Source organism: Gobio gobio, assembly GCF_949357685.1.
Source record: "Gobio gobio genome assembly, chromosome: 3".
Lineage (NCBI taxonomy): Eukaryota > Metazoa > Chordata > Actinopteri > Cypriniformes > Gobionidae > Gobio > Gobio gobio.
This window is the reverse complement of record NC_137099.1, coordinates 53,825,082-53,846,142: the sequence shown is the minus strand read 5'-3', so window position 1 is coordinate 53,846,142 and position 21,061 is coordinate 53,825,082. Positions and strand designations below refer to the sequence as shown.

Here is a 21,061-nt window from a genome sequence, read left to right as displayed (position 1 = left end):
GAAAACGAAGCCTGTTTTAGGAGCATATCATTTTTTTATTGTGACAAATTACTTTATAGTTTCTGGAAGCTTGTTTACCCCCATCACATTTTTCCATTTGAATTTTGAAATGACACGTTTCAGTTGTTACATTATTTTCTGCACAATTAAGCACATTAAGAAAAAACTGTTTTACACCTCAGTAAGAAGAATATAGGGGAAATATATGGAACCTTGTTTCTGCCACGGTATAAATAAAAAAAAATAAAAAAATGTATTGTGACTTTTCATCTTGCAATTCAGACTTTCTCACAATTCTGACTTTTTCTCTCAAAATTCTGACTTTTTTTTAATATTGCGAGTTCATATCTTGCAATTTTGACTTTTCTCGCAATTGTGAGAGTCAGAATTGCGAGAAGTTTATTTCTCGCAATTCTGGCTTTTTTCATCCAATTCTGGCTTTTTTCATGCAATTAATGAGTTTATATTGCAATTCTGACTTTTTTTCTCTAAATTGTCAGTTTATATCTCGCAATTCTGGCATTTTTCATGCAATTCTGACTTTTTTTCTTAATGAGTTTATATCGCATTTCTGACTTTTTTTCTCTAAATTGTCAGTTTATATCTCGCAATTCTGGCATTCATGCAATTCTGACTTCTTTTCTCTAAATTGTCAGTTTATATCTCGCAATTTTGGCTTTTTTCATGCAATTCTGACTTTTTTTCTTAATGAGTTTATATCGCATTTCTGACTTTTTTCTCTAAATTGTCAGTTTATATCTCGCAATTCTGACTTTTTTTCTTAAAATAGTGAGTTCATATCTTGCAATTCTGACTTTCTCACAATTGCGAGTTTATTTCTCGCAATTCTGGCTTTTTTCACGCAATTCTGGCTTTTTTCACGCAATTCTGACTTTCACGCAATTAATGAGTTTATATTGCAATTCTGACTTCTTTTCTCTAAATTGTCAGTTTATATCTCGCAATTCTGGCATTCATGCAATTCTGACTTCTTTTCTCTAAATTGTCAGTTTATATCTCGCAATTCTGGCTTTTTTCATGCAATTCTGACTTTTTTCTTAATGAGTTTATATCGCATTTCTGACTTTTTTTCTCTAAATTGTCAGTTTATATCTCGCAATTCTGACTTTTTTCTTAAAATAGCGAGTTCATATCTTGCAATTTTGACCTTTCTTGCAATTCTGACTTTTTTTTCTCACAATTGCGAGTTTATTTCACACAATTCTGGCTTTTTTCACGCAATTCTGACAATTTTTTCTCAAAATTGTCAGTTTGTATCTCTCAATTCTGACTTTTTCACGCAATTCTAACATTTTGCTTGCAATTGCGAGTTTATGCCTCACAATTCTGACTTTATAACTTTATAAAAAGTAATAATTTTTAGATAAAAAGTCATAATTACCTTTTTTTTTTTTTAAATCAGTGGTGGAAACATCCTTCCATGGTAAAATGCTTAATCGTTATGAAAATAATGTGATAAAATTGAAGAAAAAGTAATGTACCTAAAGTTCTCACTGTCTTTAAGTGAAATGCATTTTTTTTCTTCTGTCTTTATTTTGATTTTTTGTTTAGGTGAAAATGTAGCTGGATATGTTTTGGGGTTTTGAGCTGTTGATTTATTTGGCCAATGAAATTACCTGATGAAATCTCTTCTCGTCGGGTATCGGGGTCGATTCCTGGCCCTTTAACACCATATCAGTAATTTATGTCTAAGGTTGAAGTAGAATATTTCTCTCAAGGTTTTCTCAGTCATCAGTCACCTGAAACAGAACGATATCAAAGGATGACATAAGTACAGAAATATCAATGGCCAAGCTCAATATCACACTTTCCACTGAACTAAACGAGACCAAGTCAAGTCACCTTTATTTATTAATGATTAAAATCAGACCACAAAAATCTGGAATGGAAAAGAGCTCTTTAACTACAAAATGCACTACAACTGCACATTTACTGCTCCCAATGGGCCTTTAAATGAAAACCACACATAAAGAGATTTACCTGAACTATAAATTATGAATATTTATCTAATGTTGTGCCATATAATTTATCTAATATCCAGGGTTGAAAGTACTGCTAACCCCTTCCAAAACTGACAACTGCTGAATGTTGCAGTTTAATGAGGTGAAAAGCCTACGCGTTTTTCCCTCATGCTTTTCTGTGCATTATAAAACACAGTGTTTTAATATAAATGTTGATGCCTTTTGGCCATCATATAATGTAGATAATCAAACATACTTTTTAAAATAAATGTTTGTGTAGTCATGATATGGTGATGTAAAACATTTGAAAAAATATTCTGGTCAAGCTCAGGTAAATAAATGTAACCATTAAATGAAATGGGAAATCAAACCAAAAAGGGACAGATACAAATGCCTGAAACTTTTTTACGTACTGCATTATTGATATGTTAGTTGTTGTTTTTTTGTCACTGAATTATTAGCATTGTAGTAGTTTTTTGCTGTTTTTATGAAATTATTGTATAAAAAAACCCTGCTTAACAGTGTGGACAAATTGATAAAAGGTGGAAAAAATAACAGGGTGCACGAGTATAAATAATGGATGGATGGATGATTTCCTATCGCTCACATACAACCAGTTAAGTTTTGACTTTATTTTGAACTGGATTGAGATGGGAAACAAGGTTATCAAATGCAAAATTACGTGGTCTTTAAACTGTAATTTTAAAAAATATGATTTTTCTACTACTTTTTCATAATTCCCTTAACAGGGGGGACCCACATCAAAATTGAAAGATGAAAATGGTAAAAATAGACAGTTATAATAATCGAGTGATGACTGCCTTATAGTATAAATACATTTTTACAACTTTCATTTAAAGGGAAAGGAGTTAAAAATAACAGGGTGGACAATAAATTGAGGGACAGGGTAAAAACCTAGAATATAATTGTTAAAATAAATGTAATAATTCGGGAAAAAATACAGAGAATCATTACTTATATACCCAACCATGTAAATAAATATATAAAGTAAAAAAAATATATAGTAAGTGTTATTTATCATGAAAATAGCCTACACAGGCCTGGGGACAGGAAAATTGGTGATATGTGGTGATTCAAAATGCTGTCAAATATTTTAAATTAACTTCAATATTCTTAGACTTCAATATTTAATAAAATTGATATTGTCCAATATTTCAAGTCAGTGAGATCATGATCTTTATGGGGACACAAAAGACATAGAGTCAATGACCGAATTAATAATAATCGGAAGAAACGTTTCCGCCAGGCAGTGCATTGGTCGAACTGTAGCCGTTTACTGTTGCATGCCAAGCAATTAATGTAGCGACTTGGCCCGTTTATTGGCATTTTAGTCCGAATTTATTTTCGATTATCCATTTAATAAGCATGTACCATTTTTATGAGCTCCGAGTGCTGGGGAATTTATTATGACCCGTTTATTAAAGTTTACTGAACTACTGGATCACGTGAGCCGGGTTGCAGACACGCGGCACTGCCGCTAGAGGGCAGGAGGCGCTGAGCCCGAGCGCGGCTTCAGTCACCAGCAGCTGAGAGGACAGCAGCAACTGGAGAAGACGCATCTGAAGATGCACAGATGTCCTCCTCACTCGGACATCAAGACGAGTAAAACTAAAGGATTAATATTGTGGAGGTAGGACATATGACTTTTTATTTCTGGAGGGAAAGTTAAATCGTTGTGGGTGTTTTTCCCTGAATATCTGTGCCTTTTTTTTTTTTGTAACAAAAAAAAAAAAAACACCGATTGTGACTGTATAATGGCGCACAACAAAGCCGGTATTTTAGAAGTTTGTAACCAATTAATTCTGAGGCTGTTGTTACCCGGTGAACCACATACCAGTGAACAGCTCTCAAAAAAATAGTTTTATACATTACAGACGGAAGTGCGTGTATTGTTCACATGTGATTAATGAAACGATTTATTGTAAATAGTGTATGATACATATGTTTTTACTGAAACGTTTGTGATTGTACTTTGTCTACAGTGCTCGTTTTGCCCATGACTGATCAATCTAGTGCCATTCCTAAATAAGGAAGTCACATTTTGGTTGTTCCACAAAATTGTAAATTAAAAAAAAAAGTATACATGCAACAAAAATATATCATTTAAATGTATGTTGTGGAAGCTTCATGCTAAAATATGAATGTTAAATATTTTGAAAAATGGTTTGATTACTTAGCACTCAAAGGATCACTGTAAAAAAAAAAAATCAGGTCTCCAATTGAACATTTTCTAGTGACCGATCACATCTAAATTTTTTAGTTGGCCAAAATGAATTTCTTGAATTTTAATTGCATCAATTCACAGAAATTCAATTTTGGCCAACTGAAAAATTTAGATGTGATCGGTCACTAGAAAATGTTCAATTGGAGACCTGATTTTTTTTTTACAGTGATAATAACTTCTAGTTTATGCCACTCTTAGCTGGGAAAGAAATAGGAGAGTCAACTGAAAACACCCACCAGTACACAAAAAGTGTAGTAAATGATGTTCTGTTTTAAAGATAAACAAGCTCAGCTAAGTCTTAATTAAACATGCACCAAAATCTGAACACTGTAAAATCCAACAGTGATTCTAACTAACAGTTTTTAGTTAACTTTGCTTCATGTCTTAACCTTATTGTAAAAATCTAGTAATCTATACTATTCACAACATACGATTCCTTGTTTACTCAGAAAAAGTTACGATTAATTGATTGGTTTCAGTGCCATTTTGTCAAGCCCAAAAAAAAAAAAATTCACCATTATGGTGATCAGTGTTCACTTTGGTTGGCCTTTGAAACATTCATATTATTATAACTCTCTTTCTGATGCAGCGATGCAGCAAGAAATCACAGTTATTTGGTTGCAAAGGAAGAGAAGTAATAAATATGTTGCTTTTAAAAGTTGACCTAGCTTCTGATTTAATTTAGTCAGAAATTAAGATCATCATTTAAAATTAACCTGTAATATTTCGCTTTGTCGTATAATGATCATATACAATTTTATTGCTAACACATCATAAACACCTGTGAAACTTTTAATTGGGTTGATATAATCCCTCTATATTTGTAACAATATCGTGCAGCTGATCATGCTTGAGTCACACACACACTTCAACACTCAGCATCAAAACACAACAATGGTTGCTATACTAAGTCAAGAGTAAATCTAAAGTAAAAGATCAAGTACTCTCGACAGTTCTTTTTTAGTTACTGGAACTCTTGTGTAAGTGAACTTTACTAACTAAGCATTTGTCAGCACAACCTACTATTCCTATTTCACTTTACTTGTTTTTTTTTTTTAAGGCAATCGGTTTGCATGCTTTTTCTAACTATTAGATTTTACAGTGCATAAATCCATTCCTAATGTGGCCATCTTTGATCTTTCCATACTTCAAAATAAAAATCTGTAACTGCCATTATCACATTTTTGTCTCTCATGCTCACGTTTCACGGAGAGTGACTGGGTTGCGAATGTGTTTTCTTCCAATAAAAGTACACTTCACCCCAAAGTGAAACTTTTGCTGTCATTTATTCACCCTTATGTCAGTCATTTTCTTTCTTCCATGAAAGACCAACATGAAATGTTAGGCAGAATGTGTGAGATCTTTTTTTACTTTTTGAAGTGTCAAAGTGGTAGTTGTGTAGACTAGACTGAAAGACTTCTTTAAAAAGATCTTCATCAAGTCTTACGGGTTTGGAACGACATGAGGGTGAGTAAATGAAGACAAAATTTTCATTTCTCGGTGAACTAACCCTTTAAAATGGTTCTTTTCAGAACTGAATACTAAAAGTTTCTTTGGGGAACCAAAAAGGATTCTTATATATAAAAAAATAAAGGTTCCAAACGGGGGGTTTGGCAGGGATGTAACCATTTTGGGTTCCTCAATGAATCTTCCAGCACACAGTTCTTGAAAGAACTGTTAACAATCTGAACATTATAAAGAACATTTTGTGCTATGGAAAAGTTCATGGAGCTAAAGCTTCTTCGTGGAACCGCAGATGCCAATAAAAAGTGGTTTTAAAAGTGGCATCTCTGCGAAAACTGCCAAACTGTGATGAATGTCCTTTAAAGGTCTGTTGTGGAAACTCATTTTCTTAATCTCGCAACAGATTCTGCATTGGACAAAGAGTATGGAAGACCCTGGTGCTTTGACAGACCAGTAAAAAGAGAAGATGGGAGAAGACAACACGAGCACATGGACTCTCATCCACCCGTCTGGGTGCCCCCATGACCTCTTGCCAAATTACGACATCCCTCTGGACTACGAGGTTCCTGTGGACGAGATCCCGGACACGACTCAGGGACGAGCATTCTTCGTGGCCACAATCGTTATCGCGGTGGTGTTGGTCTGCATCATGCTGGTCTGCGGCGTTGGGAATTGCGTCTTTATTGCCTCTTTGGCACGTTACAAAAAACTCAGGAATCTCACTAATTTACTCATCGCCAACTTGGCAGTATCAGACTTCCTGGTGGCGACTGTGTGCTGCCCCTTTCTGGTGGATTATTATGTGGTCAAACAGCTGTCATGGGATCATGGGATTGTTCTTTGCGTCTCCATTAACTACCTTAGGACCGTGTCTCTCTACGTGTCCACCAATGCCCTGCTAGCCATTGCGGTGGACCGGTGAGTTTGTCTCTCTGAGCTCGTCCTGCATGATGCTGAATGTTGTATGCACCAGTGGGAGTTTGTTTAACCCCAGACTTTAAGACTTGGGGTTTGTTTAGTAAATAATCATGGCAAATTGGTATTGGTCCCAAGGCAACAGGCTTGAGAGACATAGGCTGCGTCTGAAATTGCATACTGTCTTGAGTAGGTACTTATTTTGAACAAGTAATTACTTCACGACCGCTAAAAATTTGTTCTATAGAGTATGAACGTAATCCGGACATACTGCATTCACCATGTTGTCATTATCACGTTATCTACCAGCGTCAGTTGCGTCACTTCACTTCCTTTCATAAATCCTCTCCCGTGGCCTCATGGGATAGCAAAGTGTCCATCGTATACACACTTCAGAAACTGTCCGGATAAAGATGGGACTTTTCGGGTAAAAAAAAAAAGAGTTGGAGCTCCAAACTCCGGGTGTGGGGAGGTACCCTTAGGAACCCCCTAACCACAGATTATGGAGCCCCAACTCAGCTTGGCCTTGGAGTTATTCCCGGTTAAAGACGGGACTTTTTTTTAGTGTCACTTTCTATGAATAGGATACAAAATTGAAGTTCAAAACCTGAATTTTTTTGTCATTTTTCATGTAATTTTGAAAGAAAGAAATACTTTTATTCAGCAAAGACGCATTCAATTGATCAACAGTGACAGTAAAGACATTTATAATGTTACAAAGATTTTTATTTCAAATAAACAAGTAAAGTTTTATTGAACTTTCTGTTCATCGAAGAATCCTGAAAATAAAAATATATCATGGTTTCCACAAAATTTTTAGGCAGCACAACTGTTTTCATCATTGATATTAATAAAAAAAAAAATCTGAAGGATCATGTGACACTAAAGACTGGAATAAACTACATTTTCAAATATATTAAAATAGAACAGTATTAAATAAAACAAATATTTTAAATTGTATTAATATTTCATGATATTACTGTTTTACTATATAAAGAGATATTTTTAAAAACATTCAAAATCATATCAACAATAAATGTTTGATTGTTAGTGCATATCATTTTATTATTTAAAGAGCACCTATCATGGAATTTTGAAATGTACCTTTCATGTAGTGTGTAACATAGATCTAAGTGAACAAAAACATCCTGCATAGTTTGAAATATGACAGTGCACCGTATATATAGTTATTTTCTTTCAAAAGTAAGAGTCGACTCTGAGTCATTTTTAAGAATCGTTAGAAGACCGAAGCTTTTTCTCTGACTAGATGACGTCAACTTGTCAAGTTATTTGAATACGATACGCCCACTTATTGCGCTCCAAGACGCCAGTGAAAACTAGAAAACATCATGGCCACGAGACGCTGTGTTCTGAAGTGCGACTCAAAAGCAAACTTTTTTCATCTGCCCAAGGATGAGCATTTGAAGACTAAGTGGCTTGAAGACAAACCATACATCGTCGCGATTGAGTGTTTATTAGTCGTCAAATGTATGTTTCGCGATCTCAGGAAGCTTTTATTATGGACTTCTATTATGGCACATGGTTCTTCTTCGTCTGTCTGTACATGGACTACATGTGCACAGAGCGCCCTCTGGCTGCCAGGATGAATTGAAAACAACACATAAGAGACTCAATCGCTCATGATTAGGCTATATCTGCGCATTTTGAGGAAGTATTGAATAAAAAATACTCCTCTGTTTAGAAATTTGACACAGACATATGAGAATCTATCAATATGTCTCCTCATCTGCACACTTTTGAACTAAAAGCCCTGAGGGATGTTGATTTGTCGCGAGTCTTCGTGAGGAGAATAGAGGAGTTTTTTTATGAATGAGATCAGCTGAGGCTCATATTACAATCAAACGGTACAGATGCGGTTTTCATATTCATAACTCCTGTCACATATTAACAAATTACTGTCACTATAAGACTTTGATGGGCGTTCCGTTTCCGAAAATATCTGCACAGACGATACCAATCACAACTGACTGGGTCATCGGACCAATCACCGCAGATTAGCGTCACGTAAAGGCGGGGTTTTGAAAAGTGAATCACTAAAGGAATCATTTGAGAATCGCTGTCAAAACAGGTAAAAATAAATGCATATTATAAGAAAACTAAAGTCTTTTTTGTCATTGCATGCATGCTAAACTGTTGTTGGGGACTTCTAAAACAATATTTGGAACATTTTAAATGCCATGATAGGTGCTCTTTAAATTGCAGCTGTTACACAGCTATTACTTTTTAGCTTCCATTTCCCAAATAAAGTTTTTTTAAAAGTTCAGTTTTTTGTACTTTGCTTAATACATCTGAGATAATTTGACAGATGCCAGATCTTCTTCATTGCTAATTTGGTTCTTCAAACTAATTTGTGGATTTGATTCAAATATCAATGGCTGGAACAGACTTTAAAGGGTTAGTTCACCCAAAAACTAAAATTCTGTCATTAATTACTCACCCTTATGTCGTTCGAGACCCGTAAGACCTCCGTTCATATTCAGAACACAAATGAAGATATTTTTGTTGAAAGCTGATGGCTGAGAAAGGCTTCAGTTAGGCCTCCATTGGCATTCAGTACACTTATACTCCCAAGACCGATAAAAGGCACTTAAAATGTCATTACAAAGTCCATCTCACCACAGTGGCTCTACAATAATCTTACGATGCGACGACAATAGTTTTTGTGCGCAAAAAAAAATCAAAATAACACCTTTATCCAGCTTGTTATTGCCTTCCGCGTGTGCCTCCACGACGCATGCGCGAGAATATGACGTAGCGCCGGCGTTCGGGAATCCATGAAATGCACACCCTAACCCCATTTTGAGAACTACGCCGAGACCTAAAGCACGATCAATGTAGAATCCAACAGCTGAGATACGCGCGTCTTCCTCTGATTGTAAACAAATCACTTCTGGGTCATCTGTCCGAACGCCGGATCTGCGTCATATTCTCGCGCATGCGTCGTGGAGGCACACACGGAAGGCAGTAACAAGTTGGATAAAGGTGTTATTTTGATTTTTTTTGCGCACAAAAACTATTGTCGTCGCATCGGAAGATTATTGTAGAGTCACTGTGGTGAGATGGACTTTGTAACGATGTTTTGAGTGCCTTTTATCCGTCTTGGGAGTATTAATGTACTGAATGCCAATGGAGGCCTATCTGAAGCCTTTCTCAGCCATCAGCTTTCAACAAAAATATCTTAATTTGTGTTCCGAATATGAACGGAGGTCTTACGGGTCTCGAACGACGTGAGGGTGAGTAATTAATGACAGAATTTTCATTTTTGGGTGAACTAACCCTTTAACTAACAATCCATCCAATCAAACTAACAATCCTGGATCATGTCAAATCATCAACAGTAAAATCCAGATAACCGAGTAATCCACCGGCGAAGAATGGGCCCTTAACACGTTTGTCTAGTTCAGTTAATTTTATGTTAGATAATACTCTCTCTTCAGGTTGGTTAATTTGTATCTTATTCATGGAAAGTGCCAAGTGAAAAAATAAATACATTGATCAGAGTGTCCAAATCGCTTAAACATACACATTTATGACTCTCAATCTTAAAAGTAGGAATTTCTTGAAGGCAGGATTATAGACTTCAGCGGTTCAGATTGAGGAGAGTTTGAATTAGGTGCAGAAGTCATTCATACATTCGGAGCACATGCATATGACGGATTGCACTGCGCTTGCATCACATTTGGCCATTTACTGAGGCTAAGTTAGGTAATGAGCATGGCAAGCTGAGCAAGAGAGCATGCTGTATTTCGCCTCCAGTAGCGGCTCATGTAAATCGAGGCCTTAGATGTCAGCTGGCAGGTTTGCTAGCATGTCATCAGCATCTGGCACACAGAACGGTACAGCTGTAAACACAACTACAGCTGTAATCTCGTGAGAAATGCGATACCTGGCAAAGGTTAATGTTGATTGAATGGCTAGTGACATCAACTGGACATTTCGTCACCTTTGTTTCCTTGTATGTGATTGGTTTAAGCCTTTTCTGTCGCTGCGAGTGTTAAAGGGTTAGTTCACCCAAAAATGAAAATTCTGTCATTAATTACTTCCCCTCATGTCGTTCGACACAACCGTAAGACCTCCGTTCATCAGTGAGTCGAATCATGATTCGGATCGCGTGTCAAACCGCCAAACTGCTGAAATTTGGCGATTCAAACTGCTGAATCGACTCGCTGATTCATAACGCTTCGAAGCTTCATGAGGCCTTGTTTTGAAATCGTCATCACTATGTAGGGTCTTGAGAGTGAACCGTGCTTTGTGCCAATGGAGGCCTTTCAGAGCCATCAGATTTCAACTAAAATATCTTCATTTGTGTTCCGAAGATGAACGGAGGTCTTACGGTTGTGTCGAACGACATGAGGGGAAGTAATTAATGACAGAATTTTCATTTTTGGGTGAACTAACCCTTTAAAAAAAATCGACATCGAAACGAAAAAAATAAACATCGTTTTTTCGCCACAGCACTTTCGCGTTCGGTGTGAAAGCTCTCATTACACAAACAGCTGATCGAAAAATAAAACCATTGCATGAATTATTCGCGCATCAAAATCGTGTCCAGTGTGAAAGGACCTTTAGACACTGTTTTATGATAGAAATGTTCAACTACCGACAGTAATAGAGTGCAAACTTCTCCACTTTTTGTGAAATTTCGCCGTTTTGAACTGAAAAAAAATGCGACCATGATTCATGTAATTCATAAATGAATGTGACGACGAGGTAAAACACGTTAGCATTTTCTACATATTAGACATACGAATATTAAGAATGAACTCTTTTGAAATAAAATATTTGCAAATAGTTTTTTGATTACTTCAAAAACTACAATTAGACCTAGGACTTTACCATTCATATTTATTTATTTATTCCCTTAAATCCATTTAATCCTTTAATTATTCATTTCCTTTATTATTATTATTATTATTATTATTATTATTATCAGGGTGCGATTTGAGAAAAAAAAACCCGAGGGGGATGCTTTTTAAAAGTTTTTTTTCCTTTAAAAATAAATCACACTGCAGCTATAGACTATTTTTTGGGCAGCTGTTAAATTTTTTCTTTTTTATAATAAATATACTGATTTAACTTTGAGCTTTGAAGTATTAAATAGATTAGCTTCGATATTTGACCACTATTTACAATGACACTACTAATTCTTAATTTCTGATAGGAATGTAAAATCAATCTGTAGTTATTAATATTTTGAAAACAATAACGAGACACAAACCTGTAGCCTACATATTCAATCGCGTTTGCACCCATTTATTTTTGATCACAGTGCTTCAGTAGCCTACACAAGGCTTTTAGTCCACATTTGGAGAAATATGTAGGCCATTCACACGTTTACCTCATATTTCTTTAGATAGAATAGAACCATAATTTCTTAATGATTCTCTGCCGATCCATTAGTCAATATTCGTAATAATAATTTACATTACAATGTCGGCAAATTTCAGCGTTCTGTCTCATTATACATTTATGCATCCGTTATGATATATAATATCTGCATAAGATCACAATAGAGTGAGTTTTGAGCAGAAACATTGCATTAATCTCATACGAGCCGCTAGATTAATGGTGCGCGGATGACTTTCTGAAAAGCTCTGCATGGATTGAGGCGCGTGAAACAGGAGACACGAACGCTAACAGTTAAGGGCCATTTCTTCATTTTTTTTTGAGGGGGGGGGGGGGCATTATTATTATTATTAATATAAATTATACCCAAGGTGCCCCCCCAAGCAAAAAAGTGAAACTCTGCCTATGCCCTAAACGGACAAACTTCTCTACAGAGCACTAGTTACTCTCTTCTCTCTCAGACGACGCCATCTTTGTCCTGTGTCGGCCACCGTAGCTTCTCTATGTGCTTTGAAAGGGAGGGGTGTGGGGTGGACTGAGCCGCTGGTTGCAATTCGCAACCTCACCGCTAGATGTCGCTACAATTTACACAGTGCACCTTTAAGCATTAAAACCATTAAAACCATAGACTGTAAAAAAATATGGACGTAGTTTCAGTTTTGAAGTGTAAAGTAGGGTCGAGCTGGCCGTTGCCATCTTGGCAGCGCGTTACTCCCGTATAACAGAAAATGGGCAAAGAGGCGGGACGTGGGCGGAGCTGAGGTGATGCGATGACTAACAGACAGCAGACAAATGGCTATCCACCTGTCACTCAAAGTGGCCACGCCCTTAATTATGCAGAACTTTAAGGCTTTATATAATGTAAACGATTGAGTTATAAAAAAAATCACCCCCCTCACAGTTGTCATGAAGGGCAAAATTAGATATATAGACCAAAACCACAATTTGTACCAGACTGTAAACATGTTTTTTTCTGCTGTAAAGTTGGGCATTTTAACATGGGGCTCAATGAGATTCTGCTCCCTTCTGGAGCCTGTCCCTAGTGGCCAGTCGATGAATTGCAGTTTAAGTCACTTCCATATTGGCTTCTAGAGAAACTGGGGGAGGTTGCCGCTTGACTAAAACACCTAACAGGCTAAATATATATTGGCTAAGGGGCCGTTTACATGACACCATTTTCAACCAAAAAAAGAAAAAGTTTTAAGCCTTTTTGCCGTTTGTTTAAAGGACACCGGAATTTTGGGGGCCTTAAAATGCAAGCTTTTGAAAACGGGGTTCAAAGTGTACGTTTTTGAAAACGATACTGTTGTCGTCTCTGTGTAAACTACAAAAACATGAATCTGTGAAAACGGTGACCGTCGAAACGGGGAGTCGTTTTCGTGGATCCATGTGAACTGGGATCGTTTTGATAATGTCGCCTGTTCGCGTAAAAAACGTTTCCATTTATAGTACATCGTTGTCGTGTAAACACCCTCAAATAGCACATTTTTAATTAGACTTAACTATTTTTGTAAAATTCTCAGCACCGAATGAATAATATTTGTTTTTGTGGATGGATTATTTTTACTGAGATGCATTGTGGGATTGATTGTCTTCTCCATATAATGCAGCATTTAGCCAAAAGAAGTTACCTGGGACAGACTATAATGTCTTCAAATGCTCCCTACTTAAGGCCCGTTCACACCAAGGACGATAACTATGAAGATAACGATAAAGATATAGTTGTAAAAATCGTTCTCAATATTAAAGAATAGCAGAATTCACACCACAGCTGTAACGATAACGCCACAGAGAATCACTTTCTGAACGATTTTATCCAGCTGATGAACGATAAAAACATTGACAGCCAATCAGAATTCATCCTGCTGTAACGAGCTCCAGCATTTAAAGTGACAGATAAGCACGCGCTTACAATAAACAGAATGATAATATAGTTGTCTTCAGCTCACTAGGTTTTGAAACGTATCTTACAATGACATTCATGAATTCATCCAACCTGTTGCTCCAAGCGTGCAGTTTCCCATCAACTCTGACTTCTTATTTGGGACCTCGCCAAGTAGCACAGATGAGACGTCTTTGCTCTTCCCATGCATCACAGTGACCATAAAAGTACGTTCTGTTCACCCCTGCCGAACTAGACTCCGCTCTCTGTAGAGTATCGCAAAGGTTTCCTATGGGACCAACAGAATTACATACAGATGAATTAACCAATTAAATTTGTATTTACCAGTAATACATTTAGAATTATTACAGAGAGAGGGACGGATTTCAGATCTCACCACGTGAGACGAAACTAGAAGAGCCTTGGGCAAAGATGTGCGGTTAATCGAAACGGACAGAGTATAAATGGGTAGAAATAGTGCTGTACCTTCGATTTAGAGAACGAGAGATGGAGGAGCCTGTTATTCAGCACGAATGTCAAAAGGTTATGGAATATCTCATTAAGGACGGTCAGATCAGACAGAGAGATCAGAGAGTCGGTGCGTGTTAATAGACCGCTGTGTGCCAGACCGATAATCCTCATTCATTCTCCACGTTTGGACGGCTCTGAGGATTTGAGCCTTGAACAGAGATGTTTAATAAATACCAATACAGATCTATCATAAACAAACACACACACCAAACAGCAGATCCAATGCTCACAGTTTCATCCAGATTCAAACCCAGACCCAATCAAACATTTAGAATTTAAGAACTGGCTACACCCTACAGGAAGTTGAATCAGAATTAAAAGATGTGGAATTTACTGCATTTTAATTAAGAGAAATTCAACAGTTAATGCCATTTTAGAAAATGTCATATTAATAAATTTGGAACTATAGATTTAATTATATATTAGTGCTCTCAAATCGATTCATAGCAATTAATCGTATCTAAGTTAAAAGTTTGTGTTTATATAATATATGTGTGTGACATATATACAGTATAAATATATGTAAGTGTGTACAGAAAAAAAAACATACGTGTATGCATACAGTACACACACATATAGGCTATGTATAATATACACACACACACACACACACACACACACACACACATAATAAAACACTGATGTCAAATGCAGTTATTCACGCTTAATTGATTTGACCACACAGCACTAATGTGTGTGTGTATGTTTATATATATATATATATATATATATATATATATATATATATATATATATATATATATATATATATATATATATATATATATATATATATATATATATATATATAGTTTTTTGAAATTAGTATTTTTTCATGTCATTAAATTGTTTAGAGCATAAGAAAAACGTTTTTGAAAAACTATATTTTATTCATGTTATGATATGTCCTCTGTAGTTGACACCAGGACTGAATTGTTTAAAAAATAAAATTACATGAATTTGCATATATAGGCAAAAACAATAGGATTTATTTTTAATTCACCAATACATTTTTAGGTTCCAGGATTTTTTTAAACAAACTTTGTTTAAAGATGATTCTGGACTATGTTATTAAAGATATAACAAAATGCTTTGATATACCGTTTTACTTTATGCAATATGTGGGTAAAATGGCCATACTTGGATTTTCCCATTCAATACATTCCATCTATACACTGCATCTAATTTGCATATTAATGTGTTCCCAGAGCAACATGTAATGCAAAAAGAGGTGTAATAATGGGAGTAATAATTGGCAACATTTTCATAATAATATCTAATATTTCATAGGAACATTGATATGTAATTTCTTTCCCTATTCACTTGTTGTGTCTTCAAAATACCCGATAATCATGATTTAAGTCCTGGCGTCCACTACAGTGGACATTTATGAAATCAATGCCCTGTTTTGTAACAGAAAGTCATATTTTAATTAGAAACCCCATAACATTTTCCTGAAATGTTGATTTATAACAAACAATTTGAAAATTATTCCAATTTAAATTATAATTAAAAAAATATTATCCTATTTCCATAAGAGTGCTAAACATTAATGTCAGCCGTTTTTTAAAGTTCAAGAAGAAGTTGTTGTCCTGGTGAAACCTCCAAACATTTGGTATCTCTGCAAAGCCCCGAATGTGCTCTTTACAGGACATGTATAAAGACATGTATGATGTCAGAGAAATTCCCTAAAATATAATGTCCACTACAGTGGACAAAAGTCTATTCGTGGGTCCCAGGAGGATATATATAAAACCTTCCTTTATAGTAAAATAATACTTGAGTCATAAAAATGTATTTGAAATTCATTTGAAATCATAAAATTTCATTTTAAAAATGCTAAATCTTTCAAAAACAAATATATATGCATTAATATACGTAAATAAACAGGACAATTTATAGGCAACTTTCTCTTCAAAATCTCCAATATTTTACATTTTTCCTGAGCAATTCATGTAAGATTATGAGCTCACATGATCTTAATAAAATATGATCCTTACATTTTTGATATTTGTTTCTGGAACGTTGTCCCTGTACTGATTTTTATTTTTAAAAAGATAAAATGTTTGTCTTATTTTGCAATAAAATATCTAAAAAAATAAATAAAACGTACTAGCCTACTAGAGAAGCCACATTGCAGAAGATTTTAAAGGGTTAGTTCACCCAAAAATCAAAATTAGCCCATAATTTACTCTACCTAAAGCCATCCTAGGTGATTATGACTTTATTTTTTTAGAGATATAATAAAAAAAGTCCAAGCTAATCTAAGCTTTATAATGGCAGTGAATTGCACACCAGTTACGCTCGTCAGACGTAGCGTAAGCATTTTAATCTGTTTTAAATATGGATATTTTTCTTACACAAACGTGCCACTTCGCTTCAGAAGGCCTTTATTAACCCCTGGAGCCGCGTGGGGCCGTTATATGATGGATAGATGCACTTTTATGGACTTAAAAAACGAGGCAACAATTCACTGCCATTATAAAGCTTGTAAGAGCCAGGACATTTTTTAATATAACTCAATATTTTATTAGTCTGAAAGAAGACTGTCATACACACCTAGGATGCCTTGAGGATGAGTAAATCATGGGCTAATTTTCACTTGTTTTAAACATAAATAGGCCTAGCAAAAAATAAAAAATAAAAAAAATAAAGTAACACAAAATACGCTTTTATTCAAGATACAATCTTGAAAAAAGCAAGTAATGATGCTTTCAAAGTATTTACTTGCTTTAAGCATTTTTGGATATTTTACTGAAAAATAAGTCTTTTTTTGCATTGAGAGATAAATATATTGTATTTTGTGATAACAGTCACGAAAAATTTTTTTCCCCCTGTTACAAAAATGATGTCCATTCGGGCAGTTTTCTCAAAGTTTTCTGTATTCAACAGGTACATGGCTATCGTTCATCCTCTGAAGCCCCGTATGAGGTTTCAGACGGCGTACTGGCTTATCTTTGGGGTTTGGATTATCCCAGTCCTCATCGCGGTACCGTCGGCCTACTTCGCCACAGAACACGAGTACCCGCACAGCGCGCTCGGCCACGACAAAAAGATCTTCTGCGCCCAGATCTGGTCTGCAGATCAGCAGTTCATGTACCGCTCCTACTTCCTCTTCATCTTCATCGTGGAGTTTGTGGGGCCCGTGGTCACCATGTCAGTCTGCTACGCGCAGATCTCAAGGGAGCTTTGGTTCAAGAACGTCCCGGGATTTCCGACGGACCAGCTGCGTAAACGGCTGCGGCGGCGGCGCCGAACGGTCGTGGCGCTGATCGCGGTCCTGGTGGCGTATGTGTTGTGCTGGGCGCCGTATTACAGCTTCACGCTGCTGCGCGATTTCTACCCGGCGCTGATCACGCGAGGCCGCAACTCACTGGTTGTTTTCTACATCATCGAGTGCATCGCCATGAGCAACGGGGTCATTAACACTCTGTGTTTCGTGAGCGTTAGGAACAATGCTGCAAAGTGCCTCGGAGCAGTCAAACTCGCCAACTGCCGCTCGCTAACCAGGGCGATTGTCGGCAAGATGGCGGACGATGACATTAGGACTTCATCCTTGCGGGTGACCGAGGATGTGGAATGTACACAAATTAAGTGAATGTATGAGACGGAAAAAAAAGTTTGATGGTCTACTTTGGAAGGATCCGCACAGCATGGACATATGAAATGACAGACTTTGAGAGCCAAATCAACAGAATTACCCATGGAAAAGGTTCAGATCGCATAACTGAAGATCTCTAATGGGGTTCAGCCAACTGTTGTGATGTGAAAAATGATGTTGATGAAAGACATGTAGGAAATACTTCCAGATTAATATATTTATTGCTTCAAAGACCCACCTTATGTCAACAATCTTTTTTCAGTAATCGGACCAAAGGTTCTGTGATCAATGTAGAGCAGAAATTATGTTGCTTGAGTTGACAGATTTGAACAAAAGTGCCAAATGAAATGTCGATTTCCTTGTAGACTAATGTTAAAAAAATGTTTGCCTCTAGCTACATTTTTGCTAACCCCTAAACTTCAAAAACGTACCTATACTGTACGGTAACAGTGCCAGTAAAACACCAACATTTATTCCTTTTCACACAAATGACGATTTCAGGGGAAGATTATCCATTATTTTTGCCTGTTTCCTTACAATATACATTATGACCAGGGCTTGACATTACGTTTTTTTGCTCACCAGCCACTGTGGCTCGTGGTTTTCCAAAGTTACTAGCCACTCAGCATTTTCACTGGCCACAATTTTGACATCAATACCATCGGGAAAAACTGCCATATAGATATTTTTAATATTATCTCATAATTTGGCTGCAGGTATATTAGGCTGCTGTCACTTTAAGACTTGACGCACGGATCCATTAAACTGTTACACATGCGTTTTCTTTCTCAACTGTTTATGTTTACTTAAAACATAAGGCTGTGTGTCCACCAAAGTGTTTTTTCACTCGGCTGGCGTATTTTTCCACTTGTTTTCAATGGGAGCGCCACATGGGAGCGCCAGGAGCGTAACGAGACACTGAGCGTCTTATTTCACAACTCAACCGCTGAGCGCTCGCCGAGAGTTGAAGAATGTTCAACTTTGGGTAAAACACAGTGCCCATCACTGTCACTTTTTACCCAGCCGTCCAATCACAGTGGAGGAGGGGCGGGACAAATACAACACGACCAACCGCCACATTCTGCTTGTACAACGTCAACAGACGACAACAAGAAGCATAATAACAGATCAAAATAATTTAAAACAAGAGCCAGAGCAAATACTTTACTTTGTATAGACATTTTTATATAGAAACAATACAGAAACAAACTATCTGTGAAATGAGATACTAGTAACACTTCCGCGGACATTCCTGATCATCGCAAGCAAAGCATGTCAACTGAAAAAAACGCTGCGTTGCCGAAGCGCTCTCAAGCGCCGACACTTTAGTGGACACGCGGCCTAACTGACTGTGTTTAAGTATTTTGACATTATTTTGTGTGTATTTGACTGTTTAAGTCCTGAGAGACGTCTTTATGTGCACGCACTTTGGATCATGTGAGCACAAATTCTGCGGGAATGAGTAAACTTATGCACAATACGCGCAATCCCACGACATAATTCAAGCCCTGTAACACCAATAATATTCATCCAGAGCAAATTAAACAAGTGAGTGAGAGGAGGCGGGTTTGTGTGTATAAGGGTTATGTATTTTGTGTGTTAAAGGTGCACTATGTAAAAAAATTTCAGTAAAATATCCAAAAAAAACGCTAGGCCAGTGTTATATATTTTGTTCAGTTGAGTACTTACAATATCCCAAATGTTTCCAACTATTTGTAAATCGTGAGACAATTGCTATTTTAACCAAGGAACCGGGACATGTGAGGGAGTCGCCTGTAGATTACATTATATCTGCGTTACCCTCGGTTTACGGTTTTATTTTGCAGAAACGCTTTACTCTCACTGCAGAGCAAACGCACAAGTAACGTCATAACATAATTTTCAACACACTCAGATGTGTCTAATATGATAAACAGAGCTGCGTTACCTCATACTCATGACCAGAAAAGCGGAAGTGGCACCGGCGACTGTGGCATAATAAAAGTCCCGCTGCTCGCGAGGTGTGTGTTGTGTTCATCTTATTAACAATCGCTCCAGCGGCCTTGCTCAGCTCCACAACACTCGCTGCTTCTGCTTCATACTACAGTAACGCTAATAATGACATCCATGAACATGATTTCTGCCCGAGTCCTATCCCGATTCTTTTCCACCGGCTGTGAGGTGAAGACCACATGTCCCAAAATTCGCCGCTCAAACTTGGCGTCATCAAACTACGCCTTTGTTTTGAATAGGCGACCTCTAGTGGACGGAGAAGTTACATAGTGCACCTTTAATGTCAGGCCCTGGTTATGACCTCAAAAACATTTTTACCATAATAGGCTACCTGATTTGAAAACGAATACATTTAGATGTTTTCCTCACATAACCAGCTCTATATATTGCACTTGCGTTATTGAGTCACAATTTAAAAAAAAGAGCTCAAAGTTGTGAATCAAGATAAAATGGCATGGTTGCTTCAGCAAATGCATTTTTGTGTCATGTTTATTTTTGTTAACACTGTCAGTTAGATTTAGTGTAGGTGGTACAACCAGCGTAATAAAATGTTGTCGGATTCACGATCATCTGTTTCTGCTTTTAGCACCACTGTCACGAAACGTGGAAATAGCTATGTCAAATATTTTTCAGAAGTCTTTGTCCAATGAACCTGGGATTCTAATAAACGAGTAACTTCGCTCTTCCATGAATAAGAGCAAAGGTAAAATAAAGCATTTATGATACAAATAAACAGTTTGCAGTTGTTACTCAACCTCAAAAACAGGGTTTGTATTAACCTCCTCCATGTTCAAGTCTTTTTAATGACCCAAAAAAGTCACACTAGTTCTGTTTAGGGCCCCCAGGTATAAATATGATTAAATGTGCAAAGTGTGCATACAATTATCTATATGGATTTGTTTTATTGCATTTTTCTAATACTTTATAGTTTATAAAACCCCAAACAGATACGGTGTGTAGCTATAATGGATAGCAACAGTCACATCTGGAGTCTGGAACAATGTTCTGGATGCAACAGCTATAAAAATAAATGCCTACCGGGTTTTTTACAGATCAGAGGAACATTTCAAAAGGGGAAATCA

The 21,061-nt window shown here is 36.6% G+C and overlaps 1 protein-coding gene across 1 annotated transcript; it reads left to right on the top strand.

Moving 5' to 3' along the window:
• Positions 1–3,511: 3,511 nt before the first annotated feature.
• Positions 3,512–20,709, top strand: prokr1a (prokineticin receptor 1a). Its single transcript, XM_079812056.1, has 3 exons — positions 3,512–3,633; positions 6,095–6,609; positions 17,279–20,709. The coding sequence occupies exons 2-3, from the start codon at positions 6,158–6,160 to the stop codon at positions 17,982–17,984; spliced, it is 1,158 nt and encodes a 385-aa protein (XP_079668182.1). The 5' UTR covers positions 3,512–3,633; positions 6,095–6,157; the 3' UTR covers positions 17,985–20,709.
• The last annotated feature ends 352 nt before the right edge of the window (positions 20,710–21,061 follow it).